Source organism: Acipenser ruthenus, chromosome 22, assembly GCF_902713425.1.
Source record: "Acipenser ruthenus chromosome 22, fAciRut3.2 maternal haplotype, whole genome shotgun sequence".
Classification (NCBI taxonomy): domain Eukaryota; kingdom Metazoa; phylum Chordata; class Actinopteri; order Acipenseriformes; family Acipenseridae; genus Acipenser; species Acipenser ruthenus.
Window position 1 is genome coordinate 14,112,979 of NC_081210.1, and position 19,598 is coordinate 14,132,576.

The following is a 19,598-nucleotide window of genomic DNA, read 5'->3' on the forward strand; positions in this document are numbered from 1 at the left end:
AGTGAGATAAACTAAACCCACTTTCCCAAAGCATTGCTACTTGTGGGCACCCAACTAAGATCCACCATGGTATTTTTCGAATATGTTTTACTATACCTCTCTGAGCCTTCCAGTGGTTGGTTACCTATGTTTTATCATGCTTTCACTATGCTTTACTACACTTTCCCATGCTTTTACTATGGGAAACTTTTATATGGCTATACCAGGATGCCCATTTCAAACATGTTTAGCTTGGTGGAAGACAGCCAGCAGTGATTGGACAGGGGAGTGTCACAAGTGTCTACCAATAGGAGAAAAAAATAAATACCAACCAATCCGAGAGCAGATACACACCTGAAAACTCCCCTATAGGCGTGGCCAGCAGAAGCACATACAAGGAGAAAAAAGGAAGCAAAGAAAGGATCAATCAGTGACTCAAACTAAAAAAGGAAACAAAATATACACAAATGAACAAGGCAGTTTAATGACAAAGCATGACATCTCAAAGGCTCTGCGATGGATGTACGTGCAGCTGTAGGATTTCCAAGTCTTGTCTACAAATCTAATTTCTTACCCCTTTAGAGCTACAATGATAATAGCTAATACTTGCTGACTTGAATTATACAAAGTTTACACCTGCAGTGTTGAAGGCACTTAGTCATTGATCGACTCTCTTAAAACACAAGAACATGAGAAAATCTACAAACGAGAATTAAGCTTCATCCGGTTCCTAATAGCTGATTGATCACAAAACTTTGTCAAGTTGGGTTTTAAAGGATCCCAGCTGAAGTGTCTCCTTCAGCAATATGACTATGGAACCCATTCCATCCTCTCACTACTCTCTGTGTGAAGAAGAGTCTCCTTCAGCAACATGACTATGGAACCCATTCCATCCCCTCACCACTCTCTGTGTGAAGAAGTGTCTCCTTCAGCACTATGACTATGGAACCCATTCCATCCTCTCACTACTCTCTGTGTGAAGAAGAGTCTCCTTCAGCAACATGACAAGGTAACCCATTCCATCCCCTCACCACTCTCTGTGTGAAGAAGAGTCTCCTTCAGCAACATGATAAGGTAATCCATTCCATCCTTCCTAATTGGTTCTGGTTTCTGTGCTGCACTTAAAGTATTGGTTAAGATTCGTCAACTCCTTCAAAGAATTTAAAGACTCCGATCAAGTCCCCACTGATTGTTTTTTGTTCCAGGCTCTCTCCAGGTGACAAGGTTATTTTGGAACTGTGGTGACCAGAACTGAACACACCATTCTGTCAATGCAAGCACTGTACAGAACTGAACACAGTATTCTGTCAATGCAAGCACTGTACAGAACTGAACGCAGCATTCTGTCAATGCAAGCACTGTACAGAACTGAACACAGTATTCTGTCAATGCAAGCATTGTAGTAATGCAACAGGGTCAGCAATAGAGGTAAAAAGATGGAGGTAAAATGATAAAGTATAATAATTTACATGTTGTTTTGGAATTTTAAAAAAGGTGGACTGTATCCTTGAGGTAGGATGGCTTGCAGTGGTGATGTGTGGTGACGTCACAGACCAGGAAGTAACTGAACCAAAACAATGGATGGGCGGGTGAAACTGAACGCAACGGCGTTCAGCTGAATTTATTAACAAACAAAACAAATGATTTGAACAAAACAACAAAAACAAAGGGCACGAGGGCCAAACGAATCAGACAGACAAACAATTAAGTGTCGTGCTGGCTAATCCAGCACGTTTTAGCAATTGTTAAATTCTGTCTCCTCTCTATCTCCCCGTAACTCCTCTCTGTACACCCAACCCTGCAGCACGGACAGCTGCAGGTTCTTATACTCTGGCCGAGGGGTTAACTAGCTGTTATTTATCTTATTACCCCTTGGCCACAGTCTGCACGCGTTTGGTAAGGATGCGTGACTGTCAGCTAGTTACAGTAGCTGATCAGCCACGCATCCTCACGGGTTTTAAATATACAAAACAAATAACAAATGCGCGCTGCTCTTATCTGCACCGCAAACAATAATATAAATAATAATAAATAGGGGCGGGACACTCCATCCACACATGCCCCCCGTTGTGCGCAGCACACATGGCCTTTTCGGCCACCTCCCCCCTTAGTCCCCAAAGTCCTGGCCCAGGAACAGGGGCAGCAACGGGCCAAAGGTGGCGGCCACGGTGGGATGTTCTCCTCCCACCCCAACAGCCGTAGCGTTCCGATGGCCCACGCACAGGCCGGCTCATCTGGCCAAAAAAATTTTGGGGGTGGTCTCCAGACCTGCCCCCCCTTCTTCATGGCCGGCAGCTCCCCTCCGTGGGGCTCCGGCCACCAGTTCTCCTGCAGCGAAATTGCTGCGGGGGGAGCTGGTCTCCTGACCTCCCCCCCCTTCTTCATGGCTGGCAGCTGCTCTTCATGGAGCTCCAGCCACAGTATTTCCTGCCACGAAAGTATGGCTGGGGGAGCTGGTCTTCTGACCTCCCCCCCCTTCTTCGTGGCCGGCAGCTGCCCTTCATGGGGCTCCAGCCACAGTATTTCCTGCCGCATGGCAGGACTGGTAGCGACCCCAGGCAAAACAGGACCCTCGGGAGGCGAACTCAGGAGGGGAGCCCCTGGCCATGGAGGCGGCAGTGGGAGCTCCACTTCTACCTCGTACCCTGTAACTGGTGGCTCTCCAGGCGATGCGGAGCAACAGGCAGCCCCAGGCGATGCAGAGCATCAGGCAGCACCAGGCGATGCGGAGCAACAGGCAGCCCCAGGCGATGCAGAGCAACAGGCAGCCCCAGGCGATGTGGAGCAACAGGCAGCCCCAGGCGATGCGGAGCAACAGGCAGCCCCAGGCGATGCGAAGCAGGCATCCTTGGACGGTGCGTAGCAGGCATCCTTGGGCGGTGCGAAGCTGGCATCCTTGGGCAGTGCGAAGCAGGCATCCTTGGGCGGTGCGAGGCAGGGCAGGAGCAGTCCTTCCCATGACGGTGAATGTGGAACCAGCAGGTATTCACCCTCTGCTGGTGGAGGTGGGAGGGGCAAGCAGTCCTCCCACAGCGGCTGAGGCGGAACCAGAAGGCATTCACCCTCTGCTGGTGGAGCTGGGAGCGGCAAGCAGTCCTCCCATGACGGTTGAGGCGGAACCAGCAGGTATTCACCCTCTGCTGGTGGAGGTGGGAGGGGCAAGCAATCCTCCCACGGCGGTTGAGGCGGAACCAGCAGGAATTCACCCTCTGCTGGTGGAGCTGGGAGCTGCAAGCTGTTCTCCCACGGCGGCTGAGGTGGAACCAGCAGGCATTCACCCTCTGCTGGTGGAGGTGGGAGGGGCAAGCAGTCCTCCCACGGCGGTTGAGGCGGAACCAGCAGGCATTCACCCTCTGCTGGTGGAGGTGGCGGAGGCAGAGGCAGCTCCTGCTGCTCTGCTCCTGGCGGTGAAGGTGGCGGAGGCAGAGGCAGCTCTTGCTGCTCTGCTCCTGGTGGTGGAGGCAGAGGCAGCAGGTATTCTCCCTCTGCTGCTGGAGGCCTGGGCGCTGGATGCACGGGCTCCCCCCCTCTGGGCGCTGGATGCACGGGCTCCCCCCCTCTGGGCGCTGGATGCACGGGCTCCCCCCCTCTTGCCGCTGGATGCACGGGCTCCCCGCCTCTAGGCGCTGGATGCACGGGCTCCCCTCCTCTGGGCGCTGGATGCACGGGCTCCCCCCCTCTGGGCGCTGGATGCACGGGCTCCCCCCCTCTGGGCGCTGGATGCACAGGCTCCCCCCCTGTGGGCGCTGGATGCACGGGCTCCCCCCCTCTTGCCGCTGGATGCACGGGCTCCCCGCCTCTAGGCGCTGGATGCACGGGCTCCCCTCCTCTGGGCGCTGGATGCACGGGCTCCCCCCCTCTGGGCGCTGGATGCACGGGCTCCCCCCCTTTGGGCGCTGGATGCACGGGCTCCCCCCCTCTGGGCGCTGGATGCACAGGCTCCCCCCCTCTGGGCGCTGGATGCTCGCGCTCCCCCCTACTGGGCGCTGGATGCTCGCGCTCCCCCCTGGCAAATCGATGCTTCTGGTCGCAGAGGGGGCACACCTCCGATGGCTGGCTATATCTCCCTGGGTGTCTGGCCATTAGGCGACACTCCTCCTCCCTGTCCTTCACCTCTCGGTCTTCCTTCCATCCCAATTTTTTTTTTTTTTTTTTTCAAAACACAAAAACCACTATTTGAAAAAAACAAAAAAAAACGTCCTTTCCTTTCCTGGTCCGGCTCCTGGAGGCATTGTTTGTCCCACGCAGGACACCATATGTGGCAGGATGGCTTGCAGTGGTGAGGTGTGGTGACATCACGGACCAGGAAGTAACTGAACCAAAACAATGGATGGGCAGGTGAAACTGAACGCAACGGCGTTCAGCTGAATTTATTAACAAACAAAACAAATGATTTGAACAAAACAACAAAAACAAAGGGCACGAAGGCCAAACGAATCAGACAGACAAACAAGTAAGTAAGTGTCGTGCTGGCTAATCCAGCACGTTTTAGCAATTGTTAAATTCTGTCTCCTCTCTATCTCCCCGTACCTCCTCTCTGTACACCCAACCCTGCAGCACGGACAGCTGCAGGTTCTTATACTCTGGCCGAGGGGTTAACTAGCTGTTAATTATCTTATTACCCCTCGGCCACAGTCTGCACGCGTTTGGTAAGGATGCGTGACTGTCAGCTTGTTAAATAATCAGTAGCTGATCAGCCACGCATCCTCACGGGTTTTAAATATACAAAACAAATAACAAATGCGCGGCGCTGTTATCTGCGCCACAAACAATAATATAAATAAGAATAAATAGGGGCGGGACACTCCGCCACAATCCTAAACAGTACTGAGACATTTGTATACAACCCTTGTTATCTAAATTCCAGAAAAGGTAAGCTACCAATTGAATGTCCTCGGGGTATTATTGCAGACTATTAAACATTGCCTTTTTGCTATTTTAAGCATTTAACTTTAAATAATAGATGTATTTACCTTTTCAGTCTTGGTTTTTTGTATGTTTTTTAATGCTTGGTGTTCTATCTAAATGTTTAGGACTGAGGACAGAGGGTGGGAGACACTTCTTCACAGAAAGAGTGGTGAGGGGAAGGAATGGGTTACCTAGTCATGTTGCTGAAGGAGACTCTTCTTCACACAGAGAGTGGTGAGGGGATGGAATGTGTTACCTAGTCATGTTGTTGATACTGAATCACTTGGATCCTTTAAGACACAACTTGACAAAGTTCCATCAGCTACTAAAAACTGGACAAGCATAGAGGGGCTTAATAGCTTCCTAGATAAATGTTTCTGATTGGTTTGTAAAGGTTCTTTATTATAATTGTGACTCCATTTTATTATTAGCACTGGCTGTTCCCTTCTAAATGTTTACAGTGGTAAATTGGCATGGTAACTTTACAGTTTTCCCATGGCTATATTATGCATTTACAATACCTTGCCATGTTTTTGTAATTTACAATACATCTCTGGGCTTTACAATGCTTCCCTGTGCTCAGTGTTTTATAGAAAACGTGTCAGCCTGCTCAATGTACCAATTTAAATTCAATATTCACGAATTTAGCTGGCGTTATTTTACTTATTTATGTTCCTTCGTAACACATATTCGAGTAAAACGTGTTGCATTTACAGAGGCAATTGAAAACAACTGATATAAAATAAACTATCAATATACATTACAATAATAAAATGGTGGAGCAGTACATGTCCAGCTGAGACTGTGCAGTGCAACTGAAATACAGCTCTCATTACACTTACACTAGACTGCAGCAGCAGCCAGCGCATCCGTTTCAATACTCATCGAGTTTTTTGAAGCGTGAAATAACTGTCAAAAATGAGTTGTACACATAAAGTAGGTTGTTTAAAACAAGTTACTATGTTTTCAAAACTGTTATTAATCTTTTTTTTTTTTTTTTTTTTTTTTACCCTTGCATTCATTAAATTCAATGACAGAATGACCAGAGAATCGCATTGTGATCTAAGGGAAGTAATTCTATGAATCTTTAATTTAGATTTAGCATCCTCCTTCTTTAATTTAGAAACTACATTTCCAAACTAATTTGTTTAATTTAGATTTAAACATACTTTCTTTTACATAATTATCCTTGTATATAATCAGAATACTCCATGGACATTCATAGAGTGCAGTGGTTATTTCAAGGATAGCCATAAGCAACCCACTTGAACCCTTCTGGGGCTCGTCCAGGTTACTCAGCTATCTCATTCATGGATAAACTACAGCACTCCATTCACGGTGTCTTCTAAATACATCAATCGAGTTACTTGAAAAGGTTTCAGCCTTTATTTATCTGGTTAAGTTGTGTTTCTTTCAAGGTTTAACACTGTTAGCCTTGACTTGGCCTTCATTTACCATGGTTAACTACAGCTTGACCTAGTTGCTTAGTATAAGACACCATTGCAAAATCCAAAGTCAAAACTTATTATGAACTTACCAAGCAGGTCGGCCCCCTCATCCACATCCCCTATAACCTCCGAGCCGGCAGTGAAGATCTCATGGTACAGCGAGTCTGTGTTGATACCGAAAGCCTGGTTTACAATCCCCTGTGTCGGGCTGCAGGAACAAGAAAAACAATTGCATTGTATGAGGAAACACAAGCCCAAATGCAAGCTTTACCTACTTTCCATTGAAGCAATTGCAGCTAATTAAATAATTGCATGTATCGTTTTCCACTTCCATGAGCTACATGGGTCTCAAATGTGCAGTTTTCAAAGAAACACATGGTATAGAAAACATGTATTTTCATTTTAAAACAGACAATCTGGGTTAAAAAAACATTCTCAGTCTGCTTGCCTTGCCTGCCAGGAAGTCAGTTATTACAGAACTTCTTTCATCATTTCACCTCAGCAGTGTCTTCTGGGTCATGTTACTGGCTGAAAGCATGTCAGTCAATAGGGGAAGCAGCGGGCTGGTTATTGAAAGGAAAGAAGCCAGTGAAGGGGTGGGAACAATTTCACACTCCAGGTGACCCAGTAAGAGGAAGACAGTCTAAGAGCATGGCTTGCAAACAGAGATATCTTTAACCTGGTTGTACCAGATAACATGTTTAAAATAAAAATACATGTTTACTGCCCATTTATCTGCCCATTTATTGAACTTCAACGAGGCAGGGTTTTCTTAATATTCTTTCACTAAAAAAAACTAAATGGAGAGAAATGATGTGTTGCTCAATGCAATGTCGATGCCAATCCAGGCCTCCAGAGGTGAAACACATTAAAGGCTCTACACAAATACATGCCTTAGGAAAACCATATGAAAGTGTAATACAGCATAGTGTAAGCATGGTAAAGCATAGGTAAGCACTGTAAAACCCAGAGGTACAGTAAAGCATATGGGAAATGGGAAACCTAAATAAACATGGGAAAACCAACTGCAAAATTACCGTCTAACATTACTGTGGTAATCCATTGGAATGTTGCAGTAATTTACTAATATTCACAATAAAGTAGGGCTGTGTTCAAAGGTTCGAAGGTTTGTTCACTAGCCTGGAATTCGAAGGTAGTTCTAACCCTTCGAAGGCATTCACGCACTGTCAGGTGTTTTTTTATTTTTTTTCACCTGTTAACAGAAACCGTTTGAATGCTATAAATCACACATTAAAGGTCACTCGCATGCAAAAGTTGTCGCGCTGAAATCCACAATCGTAACACGGAGCACCTCTTTGGCACTGCAGCAGGGTATTAATGCCAAACCACTGGGTGGGGGGGGGGTACCTATAGCAGCTGTAGTGCTTCAGTAAAATATGTACTGAATACCTGGTGTACGAAAAGTGTTATGGTAGAATAAATACAAAACATAAAATACACACTAACACTAAACTGAGCACTGAGCAGGCGCACTGCACCTTTAAAAATAAATAAACAAACCAGAGCTGAAAGGTCACAGCACAGAAGCAGGCACCTCTACAGTGTCCAAGAAACGGGTTTCAGAAAGATAGAAGACAGAAAAAAAAGACAAAAAACAGAGAAACCTCTCGTTTATCCACAGTTTCGTTGAGCTACAGTATGTTTCGTTTTAGAGAAAATGTGCATTTATTTTTAACAGACTAGGGTGGGACCAGAGGAATATGTATTATAAAGACACATCGGGGTACCCTGTATTGTGCAAAACAAAGTTGCAAGTAATAAAGTGTAAGTAATAATTAATGCATTATTTTAAGGTTGCAAAATAAATTAGCAAGAGCTGTATATGAAGATCGCACCCAGAGGTGACAGTGACATAGTATCTGTGCTTGGAATGTGAACTCATTTAGAACTTGTATGAACTGGAAAGCATTTTTTGAAATACCGTTTTCTTTTTTATTTTGTAAACAAGTTAGCAACAACAATACACATTACAAGAACTATTATTTATTTAGCCGATCATGATTATCGTGATCATTTACAGCCGATAATTGATAACAGAAAATTGCATTATCATCCCGCACTACTAAGAACATAAGAACATAAGAAAGTTTACAAACGAGAGGAGGCCATTCAGCCCATCTTGCTCGTTTGGTTGTTAGTAGCTTATTGATCCCAGAATCTCATCAAGCAGCTTCTTGAAGGATCCCAGGGTGTCAGCTTCAACAACATTACTGGGGAGTTGGTTCCAGACCCTCACAATTCTCTGTGTAAAAAAGTGCCTCCTATTTTCTGTTCTGAATGCCCCTTTATCTAATCTCAATTTATGACCCCTGGTCCTTTTTTCTTTTTTCAAGTCAAAGAAGTCCCCCGGGTTGACATTGTCTATACCTTTTAGGATTTTGAATGTTTGAATCAGACCGCCGCGTAGTCTTCTTTGTTCAAGACTGAATAGATTCAATTCTTTTAGCCTGTCTGCATACGACATGCCTTTTAAACCCGGGATAATTCTGGTCGCTCTTCTTTGCACTCTTTCTAGAGCAGCAATATCCTTTTTGTAACGAGGTGACCAGAACTGAACACAATATTCTAGGTGAGGTCTTACTAATGCCTTGTAGAGTTTTAACATTACTTCCCTTGATTTAAATTCAACACTTCTCACAATATATCCAGATACTGTATGAGTATCACAAGCAGCATCAATTACATGTTCATAATGAACGTGTATTTTTATTTAAATTATAAAAACATGATTACTGTTCTATACAACATATTTTAAACTACATGTGAATGTTTTATTCAATGTATATGGATTACCTGTAAATTAATAGGATTTTCAATCAAATATATAACTAGTAGATACTAGTAAAATGTACCCTTCGTTACAGCCCAACAATAAAGTTTAAACGGTTAAACATATAATAAAGTTTCAAGACAATGACAGAGAAACTCAGAAGCGCTGGTGGAATACCTGTTTCCAGTGCGATGGAGCCGGGGGTCCGGGGCCATGTCGAGCTCTGGGGTGGAATCGATGAGATCGAGAACATCACACCATTCGTCACTGCTGCCCATCCCTGAGACACCAACAACACATCCAACGCCTTTCATTTGGGATATTTAAAATAGATCAACAATCGCTGATGGAACCTGATTCTTCATGTGATGTAGTTCAAACTCACCAATAAGTATACAAATACTCAATAGTGCTACAAGAAATACTAAAATTCTACAACAAACGTTTCGACTACAATTGGCAAAACATGGCATCTGGTACTACTAAAGAAATCTCTGCTTGCAAGCCCTGCTTTCAGTTAGTGTTGCACTTGTTTGGTCACCTGGAGGGTGAAATTGTCCCCACGGCTTCAATTACTTCTTTCCTGTCAATAACCAACCAGCTGCTTCTCCTTAATGACTGACATGCTTTTCAGCCAGTAACATAACCACGAAATCACTGTGGAGGTAAAATGCCCCAGGAAGTGCAAACAGATAACCCGACAACAAGGCATAGAAACGGAGAGGTTTCTTTCACCTAATATAGTACCAGATATCATGCTTTAAAATGAAGACACATGCGTGTTTATTTGAGACCTACATGATGAAAGTGCACACCAGGTAGAATTATGAGATGACATGAAGCTGGTTCAAGGTCCTACCTATGCCAACGTTCTTGGTATCTGGAAAGACCTGCACCTCCATGTTCCTGCTCTGCCTCTTGGCTCCTCCCTCCTTCTTGTTGTTCTGAGTGATGTCAAAGCCGTTGATTGGCTGGAAGGCTGGGGTCTCGATGGGCGTGACAGCGGCAGAGGGCACAGAAGAAGTGGGTGTGTTGGATTTGGTTCCGGTTGTGCTGGGAGTAGCGGCTGCAGATGACTGGCCCGATTCAGACTCATCATCCTGGGGAGAGGGGGAGGAAGGAGGCCTTTCACTAACTTGATAATAATGTTCCCACCCCCCCCTTTAAAGTACTACAATATAATTCCACTATATCTAATATGTATTGCCCTAACTTCGGAGAGCTCACATTTTCCACTATGAAAGATGCATTTTTAACGGTATTTTTTCAAAGCATGCTACACTTTTGTTGAAGGAACACATGGCACACGTGAGCTGCTTCTGGGAGTTGAAATTCTTGCAGGACAATACAATGAGCCTTCCTGTGCATATTTTCTTTAAATATATATTTCTCCAAGAATATAAAAAAAAAACAAAAAAAAAAACCTAAAACTAAACTTTCAGAACGTTTTCCATTTATTTTCTTTAAAAGAACTCAAACTCCCAGAAGGTAGAAACATTGGCTCACATTTGGTACCAATCAGCTAAATGATGGCAATACATATTAGGTAAGATTTAAAGTGCATAGAGCTAACAAAATATTTCCAGTAAATCTTACCATATTTGATCTCACATAGATTTTACATTTTCCTTTGTAAAAGACACACACACACACGCATATATATATATATATATATATATATATATATATATATATATATATATATATATATATATATATATATATATATATGCACACACACTACCGGTCAAAAGTTTTAGAACACCCCCATTTTTCCAGTTTTTATTGAAATTTAAGCAGTTCAAGTCCAGTGAATAACCTGAAATGGTACAAAGGTAAGCGGTAAACTGCCAGAGGTTTAAAAAAAAAGTTTAGGTTACCAAAAACTGAAAAATAATGTACATTTCAGAGTTATACAAAAAGGCCTTTTTCAGGGAACAAGTAATGGGTTAACAACTTACAGCTGTTCTGCAGCAATGGAAGTAAATTAAGCCTTGAAAGTTGATGCTAACAATTCCTACAGGTGTCCCAACTTTTGTTGATTACTTACAAACCCTCTGTCTGTATAAAAGCAATGTTGGAACAGACTGTGTTACTACACCCTCTTAAGCATTATTTGGACAGTATTGTACTGCAGGAAGTAGTATATTGCTCTCATAATGGCGAGAAAAAGGCAATTAACAAAGGAAGACAGACAGACCATTATAACCCTTAAAAGTGTAGGTCTTTCCTTTAGAGAAATTGCAAAGAAAGCCAAGGTGTCAGTGAGTACAGTTTCCTACACCATCAAAAGGCACTTGGAAACTGGAGGAAACTCTGACAGGAAGAGGTCTGGCAGACCCAAAGCCACAACAGAATCAGAAGACAAGTTTCTGAGAGTCAACAGCTTGCGTGATAGGCGGCTCACAGGACAACAGCTTCAAGCACAGCTTAACACTGGTCGAAGTAAGCAAGTCTCAGTTTCAACTGTGAAGAGAAGACTTCGAGCTGCAGGTTTGACAGGTCGAGTGGCAGTAAGAAAGCCATTGCTAAGATGGCAAAATAAGAAAAAGAGGCTTGTCTGGGCCATGAAGCACTGCCAGTGGACTACTGAAGACTGGAAGAAGGTCTTATGGACCGATGAATCAAAATTTGAAATCTTCAGTTCATCACGCAGGGTTTTTGTACGCCGTCAAGTAGGCGAAAGGATGGTTCCTCGGTGTGTGAACACCAACTGTCAAACATGGAAGAGGAAGCGTGATGGTCTGGGGCTCTTTTGCTGGATCCAGAGTCAGCGACTTGCACAGAGTAAGTGGCACCCTGAACCAAAACTGCTACCACAGCATTTTGCAGCGCCATGCAATACCCTCTGGTATACGCCTAGTTGGTCAGGGGTTCATCCTACAGCAAGATAATGACCCAAAACATACCTCCAGGCTATGTCAGAACTACCTTAGAAGAAAAGAACAAGACGGTAGGCTTCAAATCATGGAATGGCCAGCACAGTCTCCAGACTTAAACCCCATCGAGCTGGTTTGGGATGAACTGGACAGAAGGGTGAAAGCAAAGCAACCTACAAGTGCAACACATTTGTGTGTGTGTGGAGTGACAGTGTTGATGGGGCTGACAGTAGTGCTCAGTAGTGTGTGTGGAGTGACAGTGTTGACGGGGCTGACAGTAGTGCTCAGTAGTTGTTGGGTGTGTGTGGAGTGACAGTGTTGATGGGGCTGACAGTAGTGCTCAGTAGTGTGTGTGTGGAGTAACAGTATTGTTAATGATGGGGCTGACAGTAGTGCTCAGTAGTGTGTGTGGAGTGACAGTGTTGATGGGGCTGACAGTAGTGCTCAGTAGTTGTTGGGTGTGTGTGGAGTGACAGTGTTGATGGGGCTGACAGCAGTGCTCAGTAGTGGGTGTGTGGAGTGACAGTGTTGATGGGGCTGACAGTAGTGCTCAGTAGTGTGTGTGGAGTGACAGTGTTGATGGGGCTGACAGTAGTGCTCAGTAGTGGGTGTGTGAAGTGACAGTGTTGATGGGGCTGACAGCAGTGCTCAGTAGTGGGTGTGTGAAGTGACAGTGTTGATGGGGCTGACAGTAGTGCTCAGTAGTGTGTGTGGAGTGACAGTGTTGATGGGGCTGACAGCAGTGCTCAGTAGTGGGTGTGTGGAGTGACAGTGTTGATGGGGCTGACAGTAGTGCTCAGTAGTGTGTGTGGAGTGACAGTGTTGATGGGGCTGACAGAGTGACAGTGTTGATGGGGCTGACAGCAGTGCTCAGTAGTGGGTGTGTGGAGTGACAGTGTTGACGGGGCTGACAGTAGTGCTCAGTAGTGTGTGTGGAGTGACAGTGTTGATGGGGCTGACAGTAGTGCTCAGTAGTGTGTGTGGAGTGACAGTGTTGATGGGGCTGACAGCAGTGCTCAGTAGTGGGTGTGTGGAGTGACAGTGTTGATGGGGCTGACAGTAGTGCTCAGTAGTGTGTGTGGAGTGACAGTGTTGATGGGGCTGACAGTAGTGCTCAGTAGTGGGTGAGTGTGTGGAGTGACAGTGTTGATGGGGCTGACAGCAGTGCTCAGTAGTGGGTGTGTGGAGTGACAGTGTTGATGGGGCTGACAGTAGTGCTCAGTAGTGTGTGTGGAGTGACAGTGTTGATGGGGCTGACAGTAGTGCTCAGTAGTTGTTGGGTGTGTGTGGAGTGACAGTGTTGATGGGGCTGACAGCAGTGCTCAGTAGTGGGTGTGTGGAGTGACAGTGTTGATGGGGCTGACAGTAGTGCTCAGTAGTGTGTGTGGAGTGACAGTGTTGATGGGGCTGACAGTAGTGCTCAGTAGTGTGTGTGTGGAGTAACAGTGTTGTTGATGATGGGGCTGACAGTAGTGCTCAGTAGTGTGTGTGTGTGGAGTGACAGTGTTGATGGGGCTGACAGTAGTGCTCAGTAGTGTGTGTGTGTGGAGTGACAGTGTTGATGGGGCTGACAGTAGTGCTTAGTAGTGGGTGGGTGTGTGTGGAGTGACAGTGTTGATGAGGCTGACAGTAGTGCTCAGTAGTGTGTGTGTGGAGTAACAGTATTGTTAATGATGGGGCTGACAGTAGTGCTCAGTAGTGGGTGTGTGGAGTGACAGTGTTGATGGGGTTGACAGTAGTGCTCAGTACTGTGTGTGTGGAGTGACAGTATTGATGGGGCTGACAGTGAGACAATAGCTCTCAGTAGTGGGTGTCTACTAAACTTTGCAGGTGTAGATGGAGCGGGGCTGGCTGAGCTTGCTACCAGGCATCACCCTACTCCCCCTCCTGAAACTCACATACCATGCCCTCTGCGCTGGGGAACAGGTTGAGTGATGGAGGTCGCTCCGTTCTGCTGCAGAGAAACAAGAGACAATACCGTCAGTGGCAGCTTTCAATCATACAATCTGAGTCAGGGCTACCTGGGCCCATAATTCCAGGTCAGGATTTGTAACTCGCATCTAAACCACAAATGAATCAATTTAAATCGACATGTAAAGTGAGTGTGAATTGCATAAGCTGCTTCATTAAATTGATTTAATTGTGTAATTGTAGCAGGGATCCCATTCTGACAGCATCATAACAACGACGATTCAAATTATATATTGTTTGAAAATTATATGGTAAAAAAAAAAAAATCTGTTAAAATTCTGTGATTAAAAGGTTCAATTCCTAATATGCCTTTAAAAAATAAGTTTGTTACCTCACAAGTTCATGTTGAAATATTAGCTTTATAATCTTGAAAAATGCACACCTTAGGTTGCTGGTCACAGCAGCTTCTTATAAATAATTACGTGATAGCTAACACAATTATTCCATAAATCTGCTGTGTCATTTCATTTGTTATATAGGTCTCAAATGTGCAGTATTTGTATTTGTATCTGGCACTACACTTGGTTAAAGAAATCTCTGCTCTAAGCCTTGCTTTCAGTTAGTGTCAAACTTGCATGGTCACCTGTAGACTGAAACTGAAACTGACGGTGACATTTTCTTTTTCCCTGTCATTAACCACCCAGTTGCTTCCCCTATTGACCGACATGTTTTCAGTCAGTAACTAGCTTTGATTCTGTGGTGAAATGACACAGGAACCTAGGAAGTACCATACATCATATTTTAAAACAGAAAATACATGTTGGAACATTTGAGACCAATGTGGCTGATAGAAGTGCAAAACAGGTAGGATTTATAGAACTATTTTGTTTGCTACAGTTACAATTACAACACCACATTCACTCTGCAGAAAGATGTACCACATAACGCACGTTCTGTTTCAATGTCCTTTCCTGATAACCAATCCCAGAAAAATCCTGTTCTGCTGAGGCCCCAATGTCGCATTACAAAATGGAATGAACATGGATCTAGTTTGGTCACACACATGGGTTCGTGTGATGGGGTACACCCTGCCCCTGGGTGTAGTTTGTGTTATTTTGTATTGTATTTGGTGTATTATGATTTAAATGTATTGTTTAGTGTGTAAAAACACAATGTTTTGTTAATTATTTTACAGCATGGATGGGGTTAAAATTCCCAATCCATGCTAAACTTGTGTAGACTGTGACCATCTCCAGTTGATTAATTTACTACTAATCTGGAGATGGTCACATGTACAAAAACCCACAGCTATGGCTGAACGAGGTTTGTTTTTGGTTCAGCACGTTACTTGTTTCAATGATAGTTCATCGTTTTGTTTTGTCTGTTTATTTTGTCCATTGTGCCGTTTTGTTTTGTTATTGAAAAGTGTTTTATTTTACGTTCAAACCTTTTATTTTGAATAAAGTCACGCATGGGTGCTTCATACCCCTGTACTGTGTGTCTTTTCCTGGTCTGACATCACCCACAAGCCATCCTGTCCACAGTTAGACAAGAACAAATGGAAACAACTGCAATATACTGCTGGACGCCGTTGTAAACAAGCTAATTATAGCTCATATGGCCTTTTTCCAATAGAAATTTATGGCTAATTAATTTATTAAGCAAATATAATCCCTGACATGTATTTTGTAATATATTAAAGCTTCATCTCCCTTTTAATTGTTAGTTTTGATGACTACAGATGTTGTAGAGATTATTATAGTTAACCTAAGCAATACTTTAGGTGCAGCACAGAAACCAGAACACACAGTGTGAAACTGGACTTAGGACAGAAGAAAAAAACTATTTACACATAGTGTGGACAGTTCTTTTGTTCAGCCATTAACATGGACCACACCATCCCACTTCTGGAAAATAACCGATGCAAAAAAGTTATGGAAACTGACAAGTCAAGACAGAAAAGTGGGCTTCTTTGCCTTTAGGAAATAGTGAAGCACACTCATAAACAAACTGAATTTTATATGCAAACAGACATTCTAGATTTAAAAATCCCCACAGCCAGACATTTACTGTAACCATTTAGATATGGTTGCCCCGTCCAAATTTGTCCAAAAATGGCATTGACTCCAGACTGTACCACTTGAGGTATGCAGTAAGGGAGGGGAAGGGATGTAAATGCTTGAATGGATTTACCTTATCCTCCACTTGTGGCGCTGACTGCAGTGACACACAACACAGCCAAGACACAGCAGCACAGAGAGCAAGACAAGAAAGACACAGTTAGAGATCATACAGGGCCAGCACACACCACGCAAAGCACACTGCCAGGGTTCCCAGTCCTGCTCCCACAAACTCATCACTTCTGGAAAAATAGATTTTATGCCAGTTCATGGCTAACCATGTGCCCTTCATAGAAAATCAACACAACTCAGCTAGGCTGGCTTTCACATTGCTTCTATTGCTTTCTCATTGCATTGTTTTCACATTGCTTCCACTGCTTCCTCATTGCATTGTTTTTACATTGCTTCCACTGCTTTCTCATTGCATTGTTTTCACATTGCTTCCACTGCTTCCTCATTGCATTGTTTTCACATTGCTTCCACTGCTTTCTCATTGCATTGTTTTCACATTGCTTCCACTGCTTTCTCATTGCATTGTTTTCACATTGCTTCCACTGCTTTCTCACTGCATTGTTTTCACATTGCTTCTACTGCTTTCTCATTGCATTGTTTTCACATTGCTTCCACTGCTTTCTCACTGCATTGTTTTCACATTGCTTCTATGTGACAAGCGGCTTTGAGCTAAGATTTGAAGATGTCCTCAGGGGTGTGCAATTCATATCGCCGACGCCGGGACAACAAGTTTTGTGTGAGGGACAACAAGTTGTTTTTTTTTTGTCTTTTTTTGTTTTGTTTTTTTTAATAATTTAGTCGTTGCCAATTAGTTTTTTTTTTATTATTATTTTCTCCCCAATTTGAAAATGCCCAATTATTTTTTAGGCTCAGCTCACCGCTACCACCCCTGCGCTGACTCGGGAGGGGCAAAGATGAACACATGCTGTCCTCCGAAGCATGTGCCGTCAGCCGCCCGCTTCTTTACACACTGCGAACTCACCGTGCAGCCGCCTCAGAGCTACAGCGTCGGAGGACAACGCAGCTCTGGGCAGCTTACAGGCTGCGCGGTGAGCCGAGGACACCCTGGCCGACCTAACCCTCCCTCCCCCGGGCGACGCTCGGCCAATTGAGCGCCGCCTCCTGGGAGCTCCCGTCCACAGTCGGCTGTGGAATAGCCTGCACTCGAACCGGCGACGTCCGGGACAACAAGTTTTGTCATTATACTTTGCCTCTCTGGGTATATTTCTAGAGCACCATGCAAGTTTCTGAAAAATGAATTGCGGAAGTCTAGCACCTACACACAAACATTTTAAAAAGTGTTTACATCCCACCCCTATCACTTCTGATTGGCTAGCTGTGGAAAGAGCTGATCTTCTATTGATTACAAAGAAACCCAGAAATGGCTGCCTCTTTTAAATGACTAATCTTTTAAACTTAAGGTATTATTTATATTTTTGGTAAATTAACAATTAAGTAATTCTGCTTTCTTAATTCATGAACCTGACATTTAAATGCAGCAATCTAGTAATGTTACAATAAAAAAACACCAGTCGCTAAAGTATTAGCGGATTCGAAAAACTTGTGTTGTGTAATTTATAAAATTATTTCTGAGTCTACTTTGTGGTCAAGCGTGTACTTGGGATGTAAAAAATTTTTAAGTTTACTGTTTAGAAGCATTTCAAGACAAACTATCCCTGGCAAAACAATGTAATGATTTTTTTTCTTTCGATTTAAGTGTTGCTAACCTAGTTTGCCATTTACCATATTTACATATTTTTAGATTTAAACGCTATATTAAAAAAAAAATAACTTTTTTTTTTTTAACTAGATTTGAACAGAAGCGATATTAGTTATTTACTGGACATGCACAATCGATTTGTGAAACTATTAAAACATGAAGATTGACAAATATGTTTATAATGATAGAAATGAAATGCTTATATACAAACCAAAAACAAATATGCGAGAGGAAGGACAGCAAAGTCCTCTTGGCGCACGGGGAAAAAAAAGAAAAGTTTTCTGAGGAGGAGCTGAGAGTCCTTGCGGCTGAGGTCACTCAGCATGAAACAGAGTTGTTTGGAAAAGCCTCAGCCAACAGATATGCTAGTATCCTTAGGAAATGATATGTATTGGCCTGCCCTTTTCAGCATGACATCCAGAAACATGCCTAGCACTCTGGAAAAGGTGGATTGGGCTATCCCTCCAGACATTCCAACTGTTGTCTGAAAGGAATCAGGGGCCGTATTCACAAAGCTGACTTGTCTAAGACCAGAAAATGGGCTTAAGTCGCTTTTGCTGACTTTGTTATGAGTCTTAAGTCCATTTCACGAAACGATTTTCTGGGGGGGTCTTAGCTTAGACCAGCGTTTCTATCCTCGCGCGACATCTTCCCTGTCTTCCACTCAAGGGAAAGCCGCTGCCTGAGGGACAGATTGATCATTTTGCTTCTTCACAGGGATTATAAAGTAAGAAAAATCATAGTCATGTAAATATAAATAATGTAAAATTATATATTTTATTATAGAATTCCGTAATTTTCTATTAAAAAGATATTGTTATAATTATATTTAAAATTATGATTAAACTGACCTGTTGAATTATTTTACAGTAGTTAGGCTCTCATTGATTACTTGATAGATATATATATATATATATATATATATATATATATATATATATATATATATATATATATATATATATATATATATATATATATATATATATATAGTAACAGCAGCAAGGGTATGTAAGACAGAAGGGAGGGGGTTAAAGCCTCCCTGAAGAAAAAAATGTGCGGAATGCACATTTGTTTGAGTTAATTGTATTTGGTTTATTGTTTGATAGTGTTGCTTTATTGTTTAGTTTAATTGTTAATCAGTTTTGTTAACTGTTTGATTGTTTAATCATTCCCTGCACCTGGGCGGTAATTGGAAATTAGGACCAGGTGCAGGGTATAAAGGACAGGCAGTCAGTTTGCTCAGGGCTGCTGAGGAGAAGGAGGCAGATGAGGTGCTCTGCTTCCGAGCAGTCGAGAGAGAGAGAGAGAGAGAGAGAGAGAGAGAGAGAGAGAGAGAGAGAGAGAGAGAGAGAGAGAGAGAGAGAGAGAGAGAGAGAGAGAGAGAGAGAGAGAGAGAGAGAGAGAGAGAGAGAGAGAGAGAGGAGAGAGAGAGAGAGAGAGAGAGAGAGAGAGAGAGAGAGAGAGAGAGAGAGAGAGAGAGAGAGAGAGAGAGAGAGAAAAAGAAAAAGAAAAAGAGTGTGCAATTTAAACCTGAGTGGTTTGAATAAAGTGGTTTGTATTACCGGTAAACGGCTTTGCCGTCCTGTGAGGTAGTCAGGGAGTTACCTGTGTAGTCAGCGCTCCAAAACGGAGTTAGGTGTTTATTTTGTGTTTTGTTTCATGTTTAATTAAAAATAGTGCAACCGCGCTGTAAAAAAAAATCCATTCCTGTGTGTGTTGGGTCAATTTTTAAAGGGGCAACGAACTTGTGTGGCAGCGTTCCATTTACAATCTATATATATATATATATATATATTGTGATAAATGTGCAAGAGTAAGTAGTAATGC

The 19,598-nt window shown here is 43.4% G+C and overlaps 1 protein-coding gene across 5 annotated transcripts in view; it reads right to left on the minus strand.

The window, feature by feature from the left end:
* LOC117431353 (C-Jun-amino-terminal kinase-interacting protein 3) overlaps nt 1–19,598 on the minus strand; it is a 217,073-nt gene that overhangs the window by 126,396 nt on the left and 71,079 nt on the right. For 2 of the 5 annotated variants that reach the window (XM_058996001.1, XM_034052192.3), the window contains exons 5-9: nt 16,110–16,133; nt 13,908–13,959; nt 9,986–10,226; nt 9,304–9,433; nt 6,425–6,543 (exon numbers count right to left, since the gene is read on the minus strand). In XM_058996001.1, the coding sequence (XP_058851984.1) occupies nt 6,425–6,543; nt 9,304–9,433; nt 9,986–10,226; nt 13,908–13,959; nt 16,110–16,133 (566 nt within the window). The remainder of the gene's footprint in view (nt 1–6,424; nt 6,544–9,303; nt 9,434–9,985; nt 10,227–13,907; nt 13,960–16,109; nt 16,134–19,598) is intronic. The other 3 variants (XM_034052195.3, XM_058996000.1, XM_058996002.1) reach the window with 3 other exon arrangements.